This window comes from Sphaerodactylus townsendi, linkage group LG03 (assembly GCF_021028975.2).
Source record: "Sphaerodactylus townsendi isolate TG3544 linkage group LG03, MPM_Stown_v2.3, whole genome shotgun sequence".
NCBI classification, from domain to species: domain Eukaryota; kingdom Metazoa; phylum Chordata; class Lepidosauria; order Squamata; family Sphaerodactylidae; genus Sphaerodactylus; species Sphaerodactylus townsendi.
Genome location: NC_059427.1, coordinates 175687440 through 175703556, shown reverse-complemented (window position 1 = coordinate 175703556; position 16117 = coordinate 175687440). Strand labels below are relative to the sequence as shown.

The window sequence follows — 16117 nt, the reverse complement described above, 5'->3', positions numbered from 1 at the left end:
GCAGTAGGTGATAGGACTTGCTATAATGAGTTTAAATTATGGACAGAAATATACCAGCTGGAAATTAGGAACTTTTTTTTACAGTAAGAGTTTTTTACAGTAACAGAGAAATTATTAATGCCACGCCCCCGGAATGCCTGGCCACGCCCCTGCCACGCCCCACCCAGTCCCATTGGCGCTACGCCACTGTTTGAATCCCACCACCATGGGAACCTGTTACTAAAATTTTTGGATCCCACCACTGGTGCCCCCCGAGTGTTTTTAAGAAGTGGGCTTCTGACTGGCCTCTAAAGATCTGACCCGCTGGGCCATGGTGGCGTTTGTTAAAATTCTCATTCACCCCCCACCCCTTTCCACTTTTATAAATCCCATTTTCTCTCTTGCATTTGGGCTTCCTCTGTCCGCATGGCTCCTCCTCTTGCGCCAGCCCTTTTGTGGTTGCGCCTGCCACTCTGTGTCAGTGTTCCAGAGGCGCCCACGAGCTGAAAAAGGTTAGGGTTATAAGAGCTGAGCCTTTAAACACCTCTTCCGGTACATTTTAATCTCCCATGCTGCTATCCTCTCCAGCTTTATTGTATTTGATTTTGAGTTGGGCCGAGCTGAATAGCACCTAATGTGGGCGTCACACGATAAAGGGCTCAAGTCGGTGATTGTAGACAGTCGTATCCTTCTACAGCCGCAGTGTCTGAGCGAAGGTTTGTGAGATTTGCCATCTTTAGCAGAATACACCAGGCTTAGTCGTGTATTAGTTATTTTTGCATTCTGTTCAGCATCTAAGAGAGCAAGTTTAGGGCAGGGGCCAAGATACGTGATTGGGATGACCAAGCAAGCCATTTTTTCAACCTGAGCTCTCCTGTTGCAGTATGAGGATAGTCAAGCTGGCCTACCTTACAGGGCTGATGGAAGGATTACTGTTATCATGTACATGAAACAGTTTTGAGTGCTGAAAGTTTGTAAAGTTTGTTTATTATTTCACGGGAGTTTAGAGCAGCATTTCAGCTTCAGTTAATGTCAAGTTTATTATTCTACGGGAGTTTAAAGCAGCATTTCAGCTTCACAACAGTCTTCTGAGGTAGGTTTTTCAGTCGATCGCAGGGGGGAGGAGATGAAACAACCTCACTTGCTTTGTGTCTTTATCAGAAGACTGATATGTAGTAATCAGAAGGAGAAACGCACTGTTGTCCTGTGGGGCCACTAAAGGCACAAAGGAGGAGCTAATAAAAAAGTTTGGTGGGGCTGCTTTGGGCTGGGCCAGGTAAAGAGATTCACATTTTGTGTTTGCATTTATGGAACCTCTGTTAGAAAAAAACAAAAAAGACGCACAGTGGCACTTTCCATTGTGAGTCGTGCCAGATTGTTTCGTGGCTGGGCCTCCCTAGAGCACGGGGCCTGTGGGCACGAAGGGCTCCTGCCAACACCTTTCTTGGTATCCATAGGTGTCAAACTCAGGGCCCTCCAGATGTTATGGACTACAGTTCCCATCGTCCCCTGCCAGCATCATGCTGGCAGGGGTGATGGGAACTGTAGTCCATAACATCTGGAGGGCCGTGAGTTTGACACCTGTGCAAGAGTTTTTCGAAAGTGAGTGGAGCCAGGATATGGGGGCTTTTGCCCAGCAGGGCTTCGGATTGACATCTGGAGAGTGGATTGTCTGAGCAGGTAAAAAAGGCATCTTGTTCAACAGAGTTTTGGCCTGGATGCTATGATGGCTGTGCACACACGTTTTGTGGTTGACTCCGCTTCCTGTGGCAGCCGTTTTGTGGTTGTGCCCGCCACCCCGAGTCAGAATTCCAAAGGTGCCTGCAGGTTTACATAGCTTGAGGACTTCTGTCCTGGAGGGTCTTAGGAGCGGAAAGGATCAGGGCCCTCCATCTGTGTAATACTGTCAAAGAGGACATTTGCAGTGTGAGCCGCTCACGTGTTGCTGCGTGTGTGTTTTTATGGGAGTGCCCTTGCCCAAAGAACAAACAGTAGTATCTGAAATGGCTTCTGGCAATGCGCCCTTCGGGCTTCCGAATGGAACATGGGTTTGACTGTGGTTTCCGATATCTAGGCCCAAGCTCCAACCATCAAACCACGTGGACTCTGGCAGGCCGGAATGGCCCACTTCCCGGGTACTGAGCCCAAAACTGGCCCCCTGGCAGCATCCAGGGTTCATCAGGACTCCGATCCTGCGTTGGTTTTCAGTGTCTCGGCTCAATGGTGGAACACAGGAATGCATAACATGGTGAATTGTGTTTCTGATCACGTGCAGAATATCTTACAACAAAAGAGCCACTAACCCTAACCCAGAGCTGGCTGCTTAGCAAAGGTTCCCAACTGCCTTGGAGGCAAATGTCTTGTTTCTTTAATAGGGACATAAAATGTGTAAAAATGGCTAGCTGAATGAAGGTTTCCCTGGCATGGAGGATAAATAATATCACCCAGAGAATGACTTCCCTTGAAGCCACAGTTAAAGGAAGAGGATTTTTTTCTCTAGGCCAGATTATTTACTTCCTTCATTTATACCCCATCTGGTTCCCCGATGGGTACCCACAGCAATCTCCTCTTCACAACAACCCTGCAAGGTGGGTTAGGCTGCACGTGTCTGACTGACCTGAGGTCATTCGGCAAGCATCTGCGGCAGAGTCGGGATTTGAACCTGCCTCTCCCAGATCCTGGCTCAACGCTCTAATCCAGGGGTGTCAAATTCACGGCCCTCCAGATGTTCATGAACTACAATTCCCATCAGTCCCTCCCAATATGAGCATTGGCTAATTGGCAAGGGCTGATGGGAATTGTAGTTCATGAACATCTGGAGGGCCGCAAATTTGACACCTGTGCTCTAATCTGTTTTAAATTGTATAGATGTTTTTTTATATATAATATTTTATATTGTCCACCGCCCTGAGCCCTTCGGGGATAGGGCGGTATAGTAAATCTAATAAATAAATAAATGATGATGATGATGATGATGATGATGATGATGATGATATAACCATATGTCAGCTGCAAAAGGCCACCCTACTCGGCTCTGCAAGCATTATTCGTCAATACATCACACAGTCCTAGATGCTTGGGAAGTGTCCGACGTGTGATGTAATACAAAATCCAGCATATTGATCTTGTTTGCTGTGTATAACTGTTTTTGTATCAATATAATAATAATAATAATAATAATAATAATAATAATAATAATAATAATAATAATAATAATAATAATAATAATAGCAGCAGCAGCTAAGTGACAGTGTTCTTTCTATGACAATCCTTATCATGGGAGCACATGGCCAGGGGTTCTAGATCCACCCAGGCTCCCCTTGGAAGGTGTGACGTTTTGATTTCTGGGGCTTGGTTAGGGTGTGGAAGGAAAACAGAGCTCCCCGTCTGGGCTGCTGGAGATCTCCCGGGAGGACCACTGATCTCCAGGCAGCAGAAACAATTCCCCCTGGAAAAAACCACCAGTTCGGAGGGTGAATTCTGCGGCATCACCACCCCCTTTCCCAAACCTCCCCAATGTTCACCCCCAAATCTTTAAGGATTTTGGAGTCAGCCGTGCTCGACCAGCACTACTGCAGGATCAGGCGCTGGGGCTGGCGTGGGAGTGTCTTGGGAACAGACTTTCTGTGGCTTTACCGCTAGAACCGCCTCAGCAGCAGCAGCAGACGGGCCTCACCTTTTCACCACCTCCTGCAGACACACCTCAGCTGGGCGTGTCTGCGCCCTTTCCAGCCAGCGTGGCAAAAATAGAAAGGCCGGGCAGAAGAAGCGGGGAAGGCTGCAAAGGAAACAGGCCCAGAGCTGTGGCTTCCTTTGCTGGTCTGGTCTTGCTCCCTTCCTGGAGGCTGCAGGGGGGTCAATTCGACCTGGCTTCCAGCCCACCTCCCCAAGCCCCCAGAGTTTCGTTCCCTTGCCAGAGCAAGGGTGTTTGCCGCCTTCTTTGGGAGCGTAACTTTGAGCGAAGGATGAGGTTGCCCATCAGGGCCCCCACCTGGCCCCTCCTGCTCCGCCCGGCCCTGGGTGTTCTTCCCCAGGTGCACGTAGCAGGGCTAACCTTTCAGGTCTTTCGTTCCAGCTTCCAAAGAAAGGTAGGTAACAAACCTGGGGGGGGCGGGGGGGCACAGAGGTAGCGCTTTGTTACCTGCCTCCCAAAGGATTCCTGTTCCTTTACCAGCAATGTGACATATATGAATTAGAAGCGGAGCCACGAAAAAGCAGTAGAGGAGGCCGGGTTGCCCAACCTTTGGGATTTTGACGCAGCATGGCGGGCACAGACCCACAACGGCTATAAAATGGCTTCCTCAGCTTATCTTCTAGTGCTGTGGTGGCGAACCTTTGGCACTCCAGATGTTATGGACTACAATTCCCATCAGCCCCTGCCAGCATGGCCAATTGGCTGATGGGAATTGTAGTCCATGACATCTGGAGTGCCAAAGGTTCGCCACCACTGTTCTAGTGCCATGATCAGAGGTGGGATCCAACTAGTTCCCACCGCTAATTTTTTCTGAGTCCCGAGAAGGGGTTACTAAAGCAACCTCCCTGCCCAACAGGGACTGGAGGCGTGTGTGTGCGACGGCGCCACTGTTTGAATCCCACCACCATCGGAACCTGTTATTAAAATTTTTGGATCCCACCACCGGCCATGATGGCACCTTTTAAAATATCTACACAGCCCTGCCAATCTCCAGTGGCCCATCAGATGCCTTCCTGGCCCCTGGGCAATGCTTTGGGGTTCACTGTACTAATGTGGAAGTTCAAACAGATTCATTGTGATGGAAGTGTTTGTGGGCAAGAACTAGGGTTGCCCACCACCAGCTGGGGCCTGGAGATCTCCCAGTATTACAACAGATTTCCAGGCGACAGCCATCATTTCCCCAGAAGAAATGGGTGGGCCTTGTGACATTATACCACGCGGAAGTCCCACCCCGCTCTACTCTTATTTATTTATTTATTTATTTATTTATTTATTTATTTATTTATTTATTGTATTTGTATACCGCCCTCCCCGAAGGCTCAGGGCGGTTTCCAACAAAATAAAAAGTTAAAACATCATATATATAAATTAATTAAAATACATAAAATTAGACTAAAGATGGCTTCAGCTATTCTATTCCCCCTTTTATGAACCCACGGGAGGCCAGATGTTTGCTTTTTGTTGCAGTTGATATCATCCCGGCTGGCCAAATGCCTGGCGGAACAGGTCCGTTTTACAGGCCCTGCGGAAACTTTGTAAATCCCGCAGGGCCCTGATCTCACCTGGAAGCCTGTTCCACCAGGTAGGGGCCAGAGCCGTAAAAGCCCTGGCCCTTGTAGAGGCCAGCTGGATCGCCTTGGGGCCAGGGATCACCAGTAGGTCCGCCTCCGATGAACGGAGGGGCCTAGAAGGGCGATATAGGGAGAGATCGGTCTCTTAGGATATATGCAGGGGCCAAGGCCGCGAATGGCTTTTTAAAGGTCCAAAACCAAAACTTTTAAACGTGACCCGGACTGCACTTTCGATTGGGCAGCAAGTGCAGTTGGTATAGGACCGGAGTAATCCGGTCCCTTGCTGTTGCTCCGGAAAGGAGTCTGGCTGCCGCATTCTGTACGGTTTCAGTTTCCGGACCATGGCCAAAAGCGTAAGCGCAGCGTGAAGCGAAGTTAAGCAGTAGTCTAATTCTAGAGGTGACCGTGGCCAGATCAGAGCACGGGAGAGAATCACGGGGAGCCAGTTGCCGCTCGCCTGCCGCAGATGGTAAAAGCTGCTCATGGGCTGTTCTGGGTGACCTGGACCACCAGCCCATGATAAAGATGGGATCCAGAGTCACCCCCCAGGCTCTTGGCGGACAAAGTTAGCATTTTAACGTCTCGCCAAGAAGGGTAAGGCAAGGTACCAAAGGCCACCCGGACACTCCCCCCGGCCCAGCCACAGGACCTCCGTCTTAGTGGGATTCAACTTCAGCCGACTTGCACTCAACCAACCAGCCACAGCATCAAGACGACGCTGGAGAGCATCAGGGGCCGAGGTCGGGCTGCCCTCCATTGTGAACAAGAGCTGGGTGTCATCAGCGTATTGATGACACTGCAGGGTATTCCAAAACTCCGAATCTAGACTCGCCAGGGGGTGCATGTAGATATTAAAAAGCATCGGGGAGAGTATCGCTCCTTGCGGCACCCCACACATAATGGGGCGACGCTTGGAGATCTCACCCCCCGATGCCACCTGCTGTCCCTGATCTCGGAGGAACGAGATCAGCCAATTTAAGGCTGAATCTCGAACCCCGATACCAGCGAGGCGGTGGACCAAAAGGTCGTGGTCTACCATATCTGTGCATTTTCCACACTTTACCCCCAGTCTCCAGGAATTTTCCATCCCAGAGTTGGCATCCCTAGCACAATCCCAATCTGACAAATCAGTAACCCCCAGGACAGACCTGGGAACTGCATATCATTTATTTAGGCCATCAGCCATAAATCTCACCGTGTGGCCTTTTGGCCCAGTCATGGGTGAATTCTGCACGGGCCAAATAATGACGAGTGTAGGACGTTATATGAACGGGGGGGCGGGGGGCGCAACTTTGCACAGGTCTCGCTCCCAAAATGAGTTTGACTCGTTTTATTCTTCTCAGCCTGGGATTTTTGAAAATCGCTAAACCCGCAATCCTTTTGCGCAGTCCCGGGTTGGAGGCGTTCCTGTGCGAACGACCAGGCGGGAGGCGCTCCATTTCCCTCCCTTCCACCCGTTCCCTTCCAGTTCTGCACCGTCCCCTGTCAGGGAGAATCCACCCGCCTGCCATTCTGTGTAGGTCACCCAGCAGGTTGGGGGCAGGTTCTCTGAGCACCCGACAGTGCGCAAAGTCCCCCAAGCAGGTTTTCTCCCCCTGGCAGTGAGTGTGACCGATCTGCACCAACACGCTCATTATTGCCCTTTCCCTTTTTTCCCTTTTGTGAGTTACGCATGCGCAGCTACACAGGTGCAGCCGATTCGATTGTGGGACAGTCGGAATGGCTGCGGGGGTTCGTTTCTGTATTCCTGTGCAGCCATGCGTGTATTGCAGGATTATTATTTTTTAAAGAGAAGCATCGTGCGAAGGCGCAAAAGCAAGCCAGGGTGTTTTCCGTGGGCTCCAATCGCTGCCTGAATGGGTGAAGGGCACACCTGTGAAAAGGAAAATGGCCTCCTTTCTAAGGGCAGCAACCCATTCGGCATGTGCTGTGCGGAGCTCACCCTTGTCTCTCAGGGTTTTTGTCAGAATGAAATGTTGAAGGGGACCCTGATAGAGGGGCTGGCTTCGGCTGGAAAATTCCTGGAAGGGTTAGGTATGCGGGCTGGGGAGGGTGGGTTTGGGTGGTGGAGGAACCTCAGCGGGTTGTAAGATCAGACAGCCCACCCTCCAGAGCAGATCACAGTACTCTGTAGATCACTTGGAGATCACCAGGGCCACCATGGAGACTGTCAACTCTGGGGAATGGGTGCTCGTATAAAAAAATCTGATGAAATCCGATCATATTCCTGTGGGAAGAACGAGAGTCCTGTACATGAAGACATTGTTCTGTAAGGGCAGATACTCCTGCAATTATTCTTGGCGCTGGATATCCAAATGCAGTTGCTGTTGGGGTGGGAGGAGGACATTCCTGGCTTCTTGAGTAACCAAGGAGAAGGGATAGGTCTGGAAAAAGCAGGTTTGGTCTTGCCCGTTGCCCGCTCAAGGCAATAGGTTCAGTTACGGATGACAGAAAGGGAGTAAGGATAGGGGGAAAACTGGCATACTCCCTCGTCGGGTGATTCTGCACAGGCCAAAATATAACGGGTTCAGGAGTGTGAAAAAAAGTGTTATGGGGCAGACGTTCCCACAGAACTTCTGCCCCATGAAACTCGCTAAATGAAACTCACTAAATTAGTGAGGTTTTCCCTCTAACCCAGTTTTCAGACGCTTCCTGTGCGAACAATGGCAAGCAGGAAGTGTTCAATTCCCACCCCCTTCCATCCACCATTATGGTGGGTTCTCCAGGCGGCCGCCATTAGAAGTGGATTCTCTAGAGGGCCACCGTTTTGTGCCGGTAGGTTTGTGTGTGGGATTCTCAGGTGGGGGGATTTTCAGGTAGGGGGATTCTTTGATGCATGGTTTGCAGGGAACTCTACAACCATGGTTAGTACCATTCCCCTCTGCTGTCCTTCAGGGCAGAACACACAGGAGAGACAGTTCCTAAAGGGAAGGGAATGACTACATGGTACACTGTTTATAGATCTTTTCCTTGAATCTTCTCTGGGCCCTGTCAAACTGCACGGATACATTGATCCAATTTGGAGTCCAAACCAGAGTGAGATTGTTTTGAAGCGTCTACCCTGCATCACCCTCTAATTTTCTCCTTCTTGTGTATTCCCCTGTTTTTGCACTATTCTCTTGCAGGCTATTTCCCCTGCCACGAGAGGGTTTTTTCAGGCCTTTAAAAGGTTGATATATCATAACAACATTACAGTGTTACAACAATCTACTAGTGCCCTTGAATCCCCAACTTTCATTAAAAAAAAACCCAAGTCTCTAAAATTTTTCATTGCAGAAATATGCCTTCCCCCCTTATGTCTCCACAATGAAAAGGGCAAGAGATATTTTGTGAATGCCCGAAAAAGCCCTCTAGTAGCTTGGATGGGAGAAATTTTATTTATTTATTTATTTATTTATTTATTCATTGGGTTTATAAACCGCCCTCCCCCGAAGGGCGGAGTGTGGGGCTTGAGGTAAAGAATGCTCAGGGAAAACTGTTATGTGGAAGCTCAATGGCTACTGCAAATTTCGTTGTGCGTGCACAATGACAATAAAATGCTTGTGCTTATGGAAAATGCATTCCTGGCTATGTGGAAAACCATTGCTGTTTGGAGGCAACACAGATGCTGCTGGTTCTCAGCTTATCTCTCAGGCACAATTTGCATCAGGGACAGGGAATTTAAGCTGTTCTCCCTGAATCTAGTTGAAGTGGCCCTGGATAGCCACGGTTTCGCTTGCTGGGGAAACTTCAGGTGCCCCGAGAAGGCCGCGTGTCAGTTCCCATCAGTTCACTTCTGGTTTCAGAGCCCACGTGGGCAAAAAAGGAAAAAACTCAACCTTTTGGAATGATGTGGAGCGTGTGCACATAAACTAAAGTGGAGAATCAGAAGGCCAGTTGAGTATTCCGAAGGGGAAAAGAATCTGTGGGTGAAGAAAGGCTTACGTCTGCCTGCCAATTTCCTCTGCCCCCCTCCCTCATGGAAAGACCGGAACGAGTGATATACTTGACTGTACTGGACTGACATCAGTGGTTGCTAAAATATTAAAATATTAGGACTTGCACTGTCTGTGCAATCAAAAACCTACCTGCTTCGTCCATATTTCCTGGCTCGTGGGCCTACGCCAGCTCTCCCCCCCGCCCCAGCCACCCAAGGTCTGTCCACCCCCACCAGATGGTTTTTGAAAGCCTGAATTTAGAAAGCAGAACATCAGTTTCAATTTTTTCAATTTCAAAAACCTTTACTGGCATAAAAAAAACAATACATTCCAATAACCTATAAAATAAAATTTGTATTTAAAACAATATTGGTTAATTCGATCTTCCATTAAAATATAAAGTTTTTCTGAAAGCAGAACAAAGGATGCAAAGTGAATAAGTGTAGTTTAGTTTATTCAATTTATATCCTGCCCTCCCCTGAAGGGCTCAGGGCGGTGCACAACAATAGTATAAGTAACAATATCAATATCAGCAATATCAATACTAGCAAACATCAATAAGCATCACAATATACAAGAAAAATTCATAGACATGAGCAATAAAGTCAACAAAATTGATGTTCTGTTAATTAATGATATTGGTGTGTTATTGTGTACTCGTTATTGATATCCATTGGTATTTAGCTATGTATATGTCATGATTGTTGTTAGTTTGCTGACAACAAGTCACAATATCGTACATTACAAAGTCAGTATCGTGCATTACAAATATACCATCACACAAAATTTATCAATAACATGACCCATTAGCATATAATGTAACAGTATCAGCAAACTAACAACAATCATGACATATACATAGCTAAATACCAATGGATATCAATAACTAGTACACAATAACACACCAATATCATTAATTAACAGAACATCAATAATCCTAGCCCCATGATACTTTTAAATAAATAAATAAAGTAAGTAAGTAAGTAAGTAAGATTGGCGTCCTCAATTGTCTGCCCTTTCGGCTTTTCCTTGTTGCAAAGTTTTAGTGTTGGGGTTGTGGGGAGGCGGAGAGGTTTGTGGCGCACGTGCCGCCTTCTGGGGGCGTTAAGCTGCGCAAAAGCGCCAGACGAGGCAACGTGCCAGCTCTTGCATGGAGGGGGGGCGGGGCACTGGGTAGCATCTGTCCTCACCCACCTTCTGCCAGGACAGACTTTCCCTCAAGCAGGGGTCAGAAAGACTGCCGGTTCCTTGGCATGCATGGTACTAAACTAAATTCAGCAGCCGTGCCTTTTTGTGCCACCCAGTCCATGCCCATCCCCAGCTAGGAGTTGAATGTACAGGTGTCATAATTCCAAGAACCATCCTTAATTCCAAGAATGTACAGGTATCTTAATTCCAAGAACCGGCCTCCTACAGCTCTTTGCAAATGTTGTGGGGCGCTGCTTGCTGAAGGTTTTTCTGTTTTGTGCCCCCAGGTGTGCGGCCAATTGAAGCACATAGCCATTCCCATCACTCTGCCACACGATCTACCCCCCATCCACGGTTGAGGACACACGAGCACCCACTTCTCTGAGATGGAGATGCAGAAGATGGGAGACGAGGAGCTGACCAAGTGCCTCAACGGCACCTTGCCTGATGGTGAGAAGGCAGCCGCTCTGGAGGATGGGTGAGTCTTAGGAAATAATGGTCCCCACAGCTGCCTTCCTGAAGGAGATAACAAGGAGAGCTCGGCTGAGGAGTAGGGAGGGGAAGGTGACAATGAGGGACTCAGTTTGGGAAGCTCTCAATTTCCTCAGTTACAGAACGACCTTTGAGGGGGATGGTTTTCCTGTGAGAAGACAGCAACAGAGACTCATGGATGCATTCTGCAAACAAAAGTTCAAGTCCAGGAGCACCTTAAAGTGCCACAAAGTTTTCCAGCGAAGCTCCCTCTTATGAATTTTGTTTTGCTCCTGGTTTGAATTTTGGTCTACTACTACAGACTAACAAAAGAGCCGCGTGGCGTAGTGGTTAAGTGCGTGCACTGGCACTCACACGGTCAGGAGTTCGAGCCCCTGTGGGTCAGATATCCTGGCAGCTGGCTCATGGTCAACTCAGCCATCCATCCATTTCTTGGTCGGTAAATGAGTACCTAGCACATAGCTAGGGGGTAAAGAATAGCCGGGGAAAGCAATGGCAAACTACCCCACAAAAGAGGCTTGCCTATGAAATCACTGCTTGCAGTGGTACCCCAGGGTTGAACACAACTGAAGGGGAAACTTAACTTTACTTTACAGACTAACATGGATGGCTCAGGCTAGCCCAATCAGATCTCAAAAGCTAAGCTGGTATACATTGGTTGATTCCCCACTGGAAAAATGAATGTAGGTACTAACCAGTTTGGGAAAAACCGGGACCTTTTGAGCACGGTTTCAGCGTCCCCACTGCAGCTTCTGCCCCACAAACGATCCTTGTTACCAGAAACGCAGCAGCAACTAAGGATTCCCCACTGAGGCGGATTGAACACGCAATCCGCTCAGGGGCTACCCTGATTGGCTGCTGCATTGTGTTGGGGCAGGATTTTTTATTTTATTTTTAACCTTGCCGATCCACGTCTGTGCGAGCATGCGCAGAACGACTCTACGTGGAGACGAAGAAACGGCCGATTAAAGCAAAGCCCTGTTTCCACATTCCTCCATGTAGTCGGATCCACGTGGATATGACGTGTAGCACTGCTTTGTATTGCCTTCTACTCAGTCAATCAGTCAAAACCAGCCCCATGTTGCTTCTTATCCATGTGGATCTCCAGTCCGTGAAATAAAAAAAAGGTTGCGCGCGCATCGCCCACAGCCCACTGCGTTCTCATTGGATGGGAAATTCCACGTCACTACCAGTGGCGGGAAAAATGAATCCGGATTCACCCCCACAACTTCCCCACCGCTCCAGATTGCCCACGTGTTTTATGAAAAGGTCTATTTTCTTCCAGGTTCTAAAATAACACGTGCTGAGGGGTGAGGGGTGGGGAGCGCCAGAAACAGGATGAAAGCGCGTTCGGCGCTGGTGCAGTGGGAGTTCTGCTGGAAACCTGGATATTTTGTGTGACGAGCAACGCATCTAATCCTCAGTGGGGAATCGACCCTTGATAAGTAAGCACTTGGGTGGGTGACTTGGGTTGCTAGGCACAGGCAAGCAGCGGCAAACCCCCTCTTGCCTTGAAAGCTCCGTGGGGTCGGCTGCAACTCAGCAGCGCCTTAAACACGTTCGTGTGTTGGAATTTTGCTCTGCTTCTCTGGTGTACAAAGCTACCCACCTGAAACCATCCTTCTGCAAATCAAGTGCTCATCGATCATTCACGTAGGTCCAGTAGCTAGGAAGCAAGGTTTCTGATTAGTCCCTAGAAGTTTGATCAGTTGTGCAGATTCTTTTTTGAAAAAGGTTACTTTGGCAGAAGTAAGCTGTGGTGGCCATTTTGTCCCTTGCAACTGCCATTTTGCAGCTGTGCCCACCATACGGTAACAGAATCCCAAAGATGCCCACGGGGAGCCATACAGATAAGGCAGTAGATGCAGATTCAACATTTACTGGGCAGGTAAAAAGACTGATTCCCTTTTTTTAAGCAGGGAAAATAATCTCTCTCCCTGTTTCAATTCTTCTCATTCTCTTTCTGGTATAGCACACGTCGCCCACTTTGAAAGCAGTCATGCGCTCAGGCCTTTAAGAAAAAAACTGTGTTACCCGTAACCTTGTGGAATTCACTGCCACTGGATAACAGTGACAGCCGTCTGTTTTAGCGGATTTGTGAAGAGGAATGAGACAGGAGGATACGTCAATTGAGAGCTTTGGAGCTTCATGTTCAGAAGCAGTACAGTTTTAATGGCCAAATGTTGAAGGGAAACAATATTCCTTTCTTGCAGCTGATTGGCTGCTGTTGGCCACAGTTGGCTCTGGGTGGGCTTTTCATTCGGCCTGGCAGAGGTGGGCAAGCTTTTCAGCCCTCGTGCCTAAGAAGGAAATGTGATTCCACCATAATCGGAAAAAGGGGTTGGTGCAAAACCACCCGGCCAACAAAAGACAAGGTTTGCCCCAAATGGGCTACAATTGAAACTTGAAATCATCCTCTTCTGCTTTCTTTCATGTATTATTGTTTATCCTTATGTGTATGGATGCTTTTGGCTGCATTTAAGTGTATGCCAATTTACTTAGTTTGTTATGCTATAGAATTTGCACTCCCGCTCCAGAGGGAGGCCTTTTCCCCAAGTTTCTTCAGTAGCCCACTTGGGACGAATTTGTCTTTTGTGAGAAGAAAATGTGGTGTCTACCTGTGAGGCTGCCGACGTGCCGGCCGATGAAAGGAGGAGAAGGGCGGGGCGGGGCCTGGCATGCCAAGGGCAAGCTGAGACCTGGCAGGATTGCTGGCGTGTCAGTCATTTGCCTCAGGTGCTTTGGCAGAGGAGAGGCCCTGTGTGCTGAGAACAGTGGGGTGGCTTGCTACTGCCTGGCACACATGTGTGGAACGTGCTGCTGAGCCCTGATTAAATGGCTGAAGAATCCGTTGCTGGTTCTTTTGACTTCACCTGACGTCACGGGTCCTTGCAGCGTGCTCCCGTGGAGAGGTGTCGTGCTGATGGACCTAGGGACCCTAGGTTAGAATTTGTCTCTAAGCTCAGTGGGTCTTGTGAAGAAGTACTCTAGATTGCACTAGGGTTGCTGGCTCCCTGGTGGGGATGGGAGATCCCCCAGTGGTGGCAGGAGAAAAATCAAATAAAAAAATTGCCTTTGGCCAATGTCATTATGTCATTTCTGAGGAAACCAGGAAGTGATGTCACACTTTCTGGCTAAATTTCTATGATAAAATCGTAGAGATTCTTAGAGAGGTTTTCTCCGGCAGCAATGTCCGCTTCACAGAAAGATGACAGTTAAGTCAGTTGAGGTGCAGCGGTTGAGAAAGTTATATGCTTCTGCATTAGAATATAGGCCCAAACAAATATGAGAATTATCATTCATTTTTACGCACTGCTTTTGTCAAAACCATTGTTTTGTGCATTATTGAACATGGTACTTTGATGCAGAAACATGTATGCAAAAATGTATTTTTTATTTTCAAACTTTCAAATGGATGGGAGGAGGGGCAGGGCCAGGCAGGCGCCAGAACTCAGGCGGAGCATTCTGCAAAGAAGGTCCCAGCATGCTTTGTTCTGTGGCCGAGGAATATAAAATCTATCATCTTTATGCGGAACAGAGTATAAAATACTTTATAACAGTGGTGGCGAACCTGTGGTTAATTCATGGCGGCGCATCGGTAAGTGCCAGAGGTGGCACTCAGAGCCCTCTCTGTGGGCACGCGCAAACAGAGTCGGCCCCCCTCCCCAATACTAACTCTAGGCTGGCCTGGGCTGCTGGGCTCAATTATTAGCATAAAACCTAAGACCTAGTTTTGGGGAAGCAGTGTAGGTAACCCTGCTAAGTACTGTTAAACCCCACTGATTTTCATGCGAAGAACTAAAGTGCGATCCTTTACCTGGGAGTAAGCTCGGTTGCTGGCAATCGGGCTTGCTTCTGAGTAAACCCTACTAGGGTTGTGATTCACCCGTTGGAAGAGTTGCACGGTTGCTTCAAAGCAAAGCCACCAACTATCACTAAGCTTACTCCTGAGTAACGAACACCTCAGAGCCAACCGTTTTTTCTAAACTAAAACCTCAGTATTCAGGTTAAATTGCCATGTTGGCACTTTGTGATAAATAAGTGTGTTTGGGGTTGCAGTTGGGCGCTCAGCCTCAAAAAGGTTCACCATCACTGCTTTATAAGGTACCTGGTGGTTAATGAGGATTCCTAAGTGTCTTCTCAGCAGCAGTGGCGTAGTGGTTAAGAGCAGGTGTACTCTAATCTGGAGGAACCGGGTTTGATTCCCAGCTCTGCCGCTTGAGCTGTGGAGGTTGATCTGGGGAATTCAGATTAGCCTGTGCACTCCCACACACACCAGCTGGGTGACCTTGGGCTAGTCACAGTTTCTCGGAGCTCTCCCAGCCCCACCTACCTCACGGGGTGTTTGTTGTGAGGGGGGAAGGGAAAGGAGTTTGTCAGCCCCTTTGAGTCTCCTACAGGAGAGAAAGGGGGGATATAAATCCAAACTCTTCTTCTTCTTCTCAATTAATTTTTAATAGCCAACTGTCTAGCCCTCATTGCCATTGAGTCAGATTTGAAATTGGGCCGGTTGAGAATGCACTATTAGAGGGTGGGATTTCTATGTCTGTCTCTGGCTACCCAAACAAATGCATCATAATCCATGGCCCATATAAATCGACCGCACCAGTTTCCCTTCTCAGATGATCCCACAATTTGAATACTGTGTTCAGAATAAAGCAGCCTAGTCAATGCAAAACGAGTGAACAAGTTTTGATGTGTTGTTTGTTTGACGCCGAGTGAGAAGGTTTTGCAGGCACTGCATAGGAACGGTGATGCTTGGGGGGGGGGGGGTGTTATGTCCACCCCTCTGACCCCATTTCTCTTTTCAGCTATGTGGGAGAAGAGTCTGCCATGATGGAACAGGAGGAGTTCCTGCCGCACATTGCCAGCAAGAAACTGAACCAGTTCACTGATGTAAGCGGTCATGAAGTCCAGATTTCATCATCCTCTTCTAGATAACCTCCTTGCCTCCCAAAGCTCTGTGGGAGATCTGCTTTCCTGGAACTCCAGTGAACAGGACTTCACTGTCCTCTGCCCGGTCATATCTGTGCTGCCTCCTTAAATTTTATTGGGTTGGCAAAGACCTCGTATAGCTCAACGAAGGCATCTTCGCTGCTACCTTCTCCTGTCTTAGGTGGTGCCGAAGCATCCCTGTGACCCCATCTGGATGATCTTTGATACTTGAGTCGGAGGAGGGCAAGGGTGTAAATCAAATAAAAATAAAATAAAGAGCTGAAGCAAGCGGTGGGCAGAAGGGTCAGAGGGTGGCTGCCTGGGAAACTACAGTTTGGGGT

At 48.3% G+C, this 16117-nt stretch overlaps 1 protein-coding gene across 2 annotated transcripts in view; it reads left to right on the top strand.

Annotated features, from left to right (window-relative positions):
• The window catches only part of SLC38A5 (solute carrier family 38 member 5), a 73363-nt gene that overhangs the window by 26965 nt on the left and 30281 nt on the right, over positions 1-16117 (top strand). For both annotated transcript variants that reach the window (XM_048490930.1, XM_048490929.1), the window contains exons 2-3: positions 10637-10827; positions 15653-15737. In XM_048490930.1, coding sequence (XP_048346887.1) covers positions 10736-10827; positions 15653-15737 — 177 coding nt within the window. In that variant the 5' untranslated portion in view covers positions 10637-10735. The remainder of the gene's footprint in view (positions 1-10636; positions 10828-15652; positions 15738-16117) is intronic.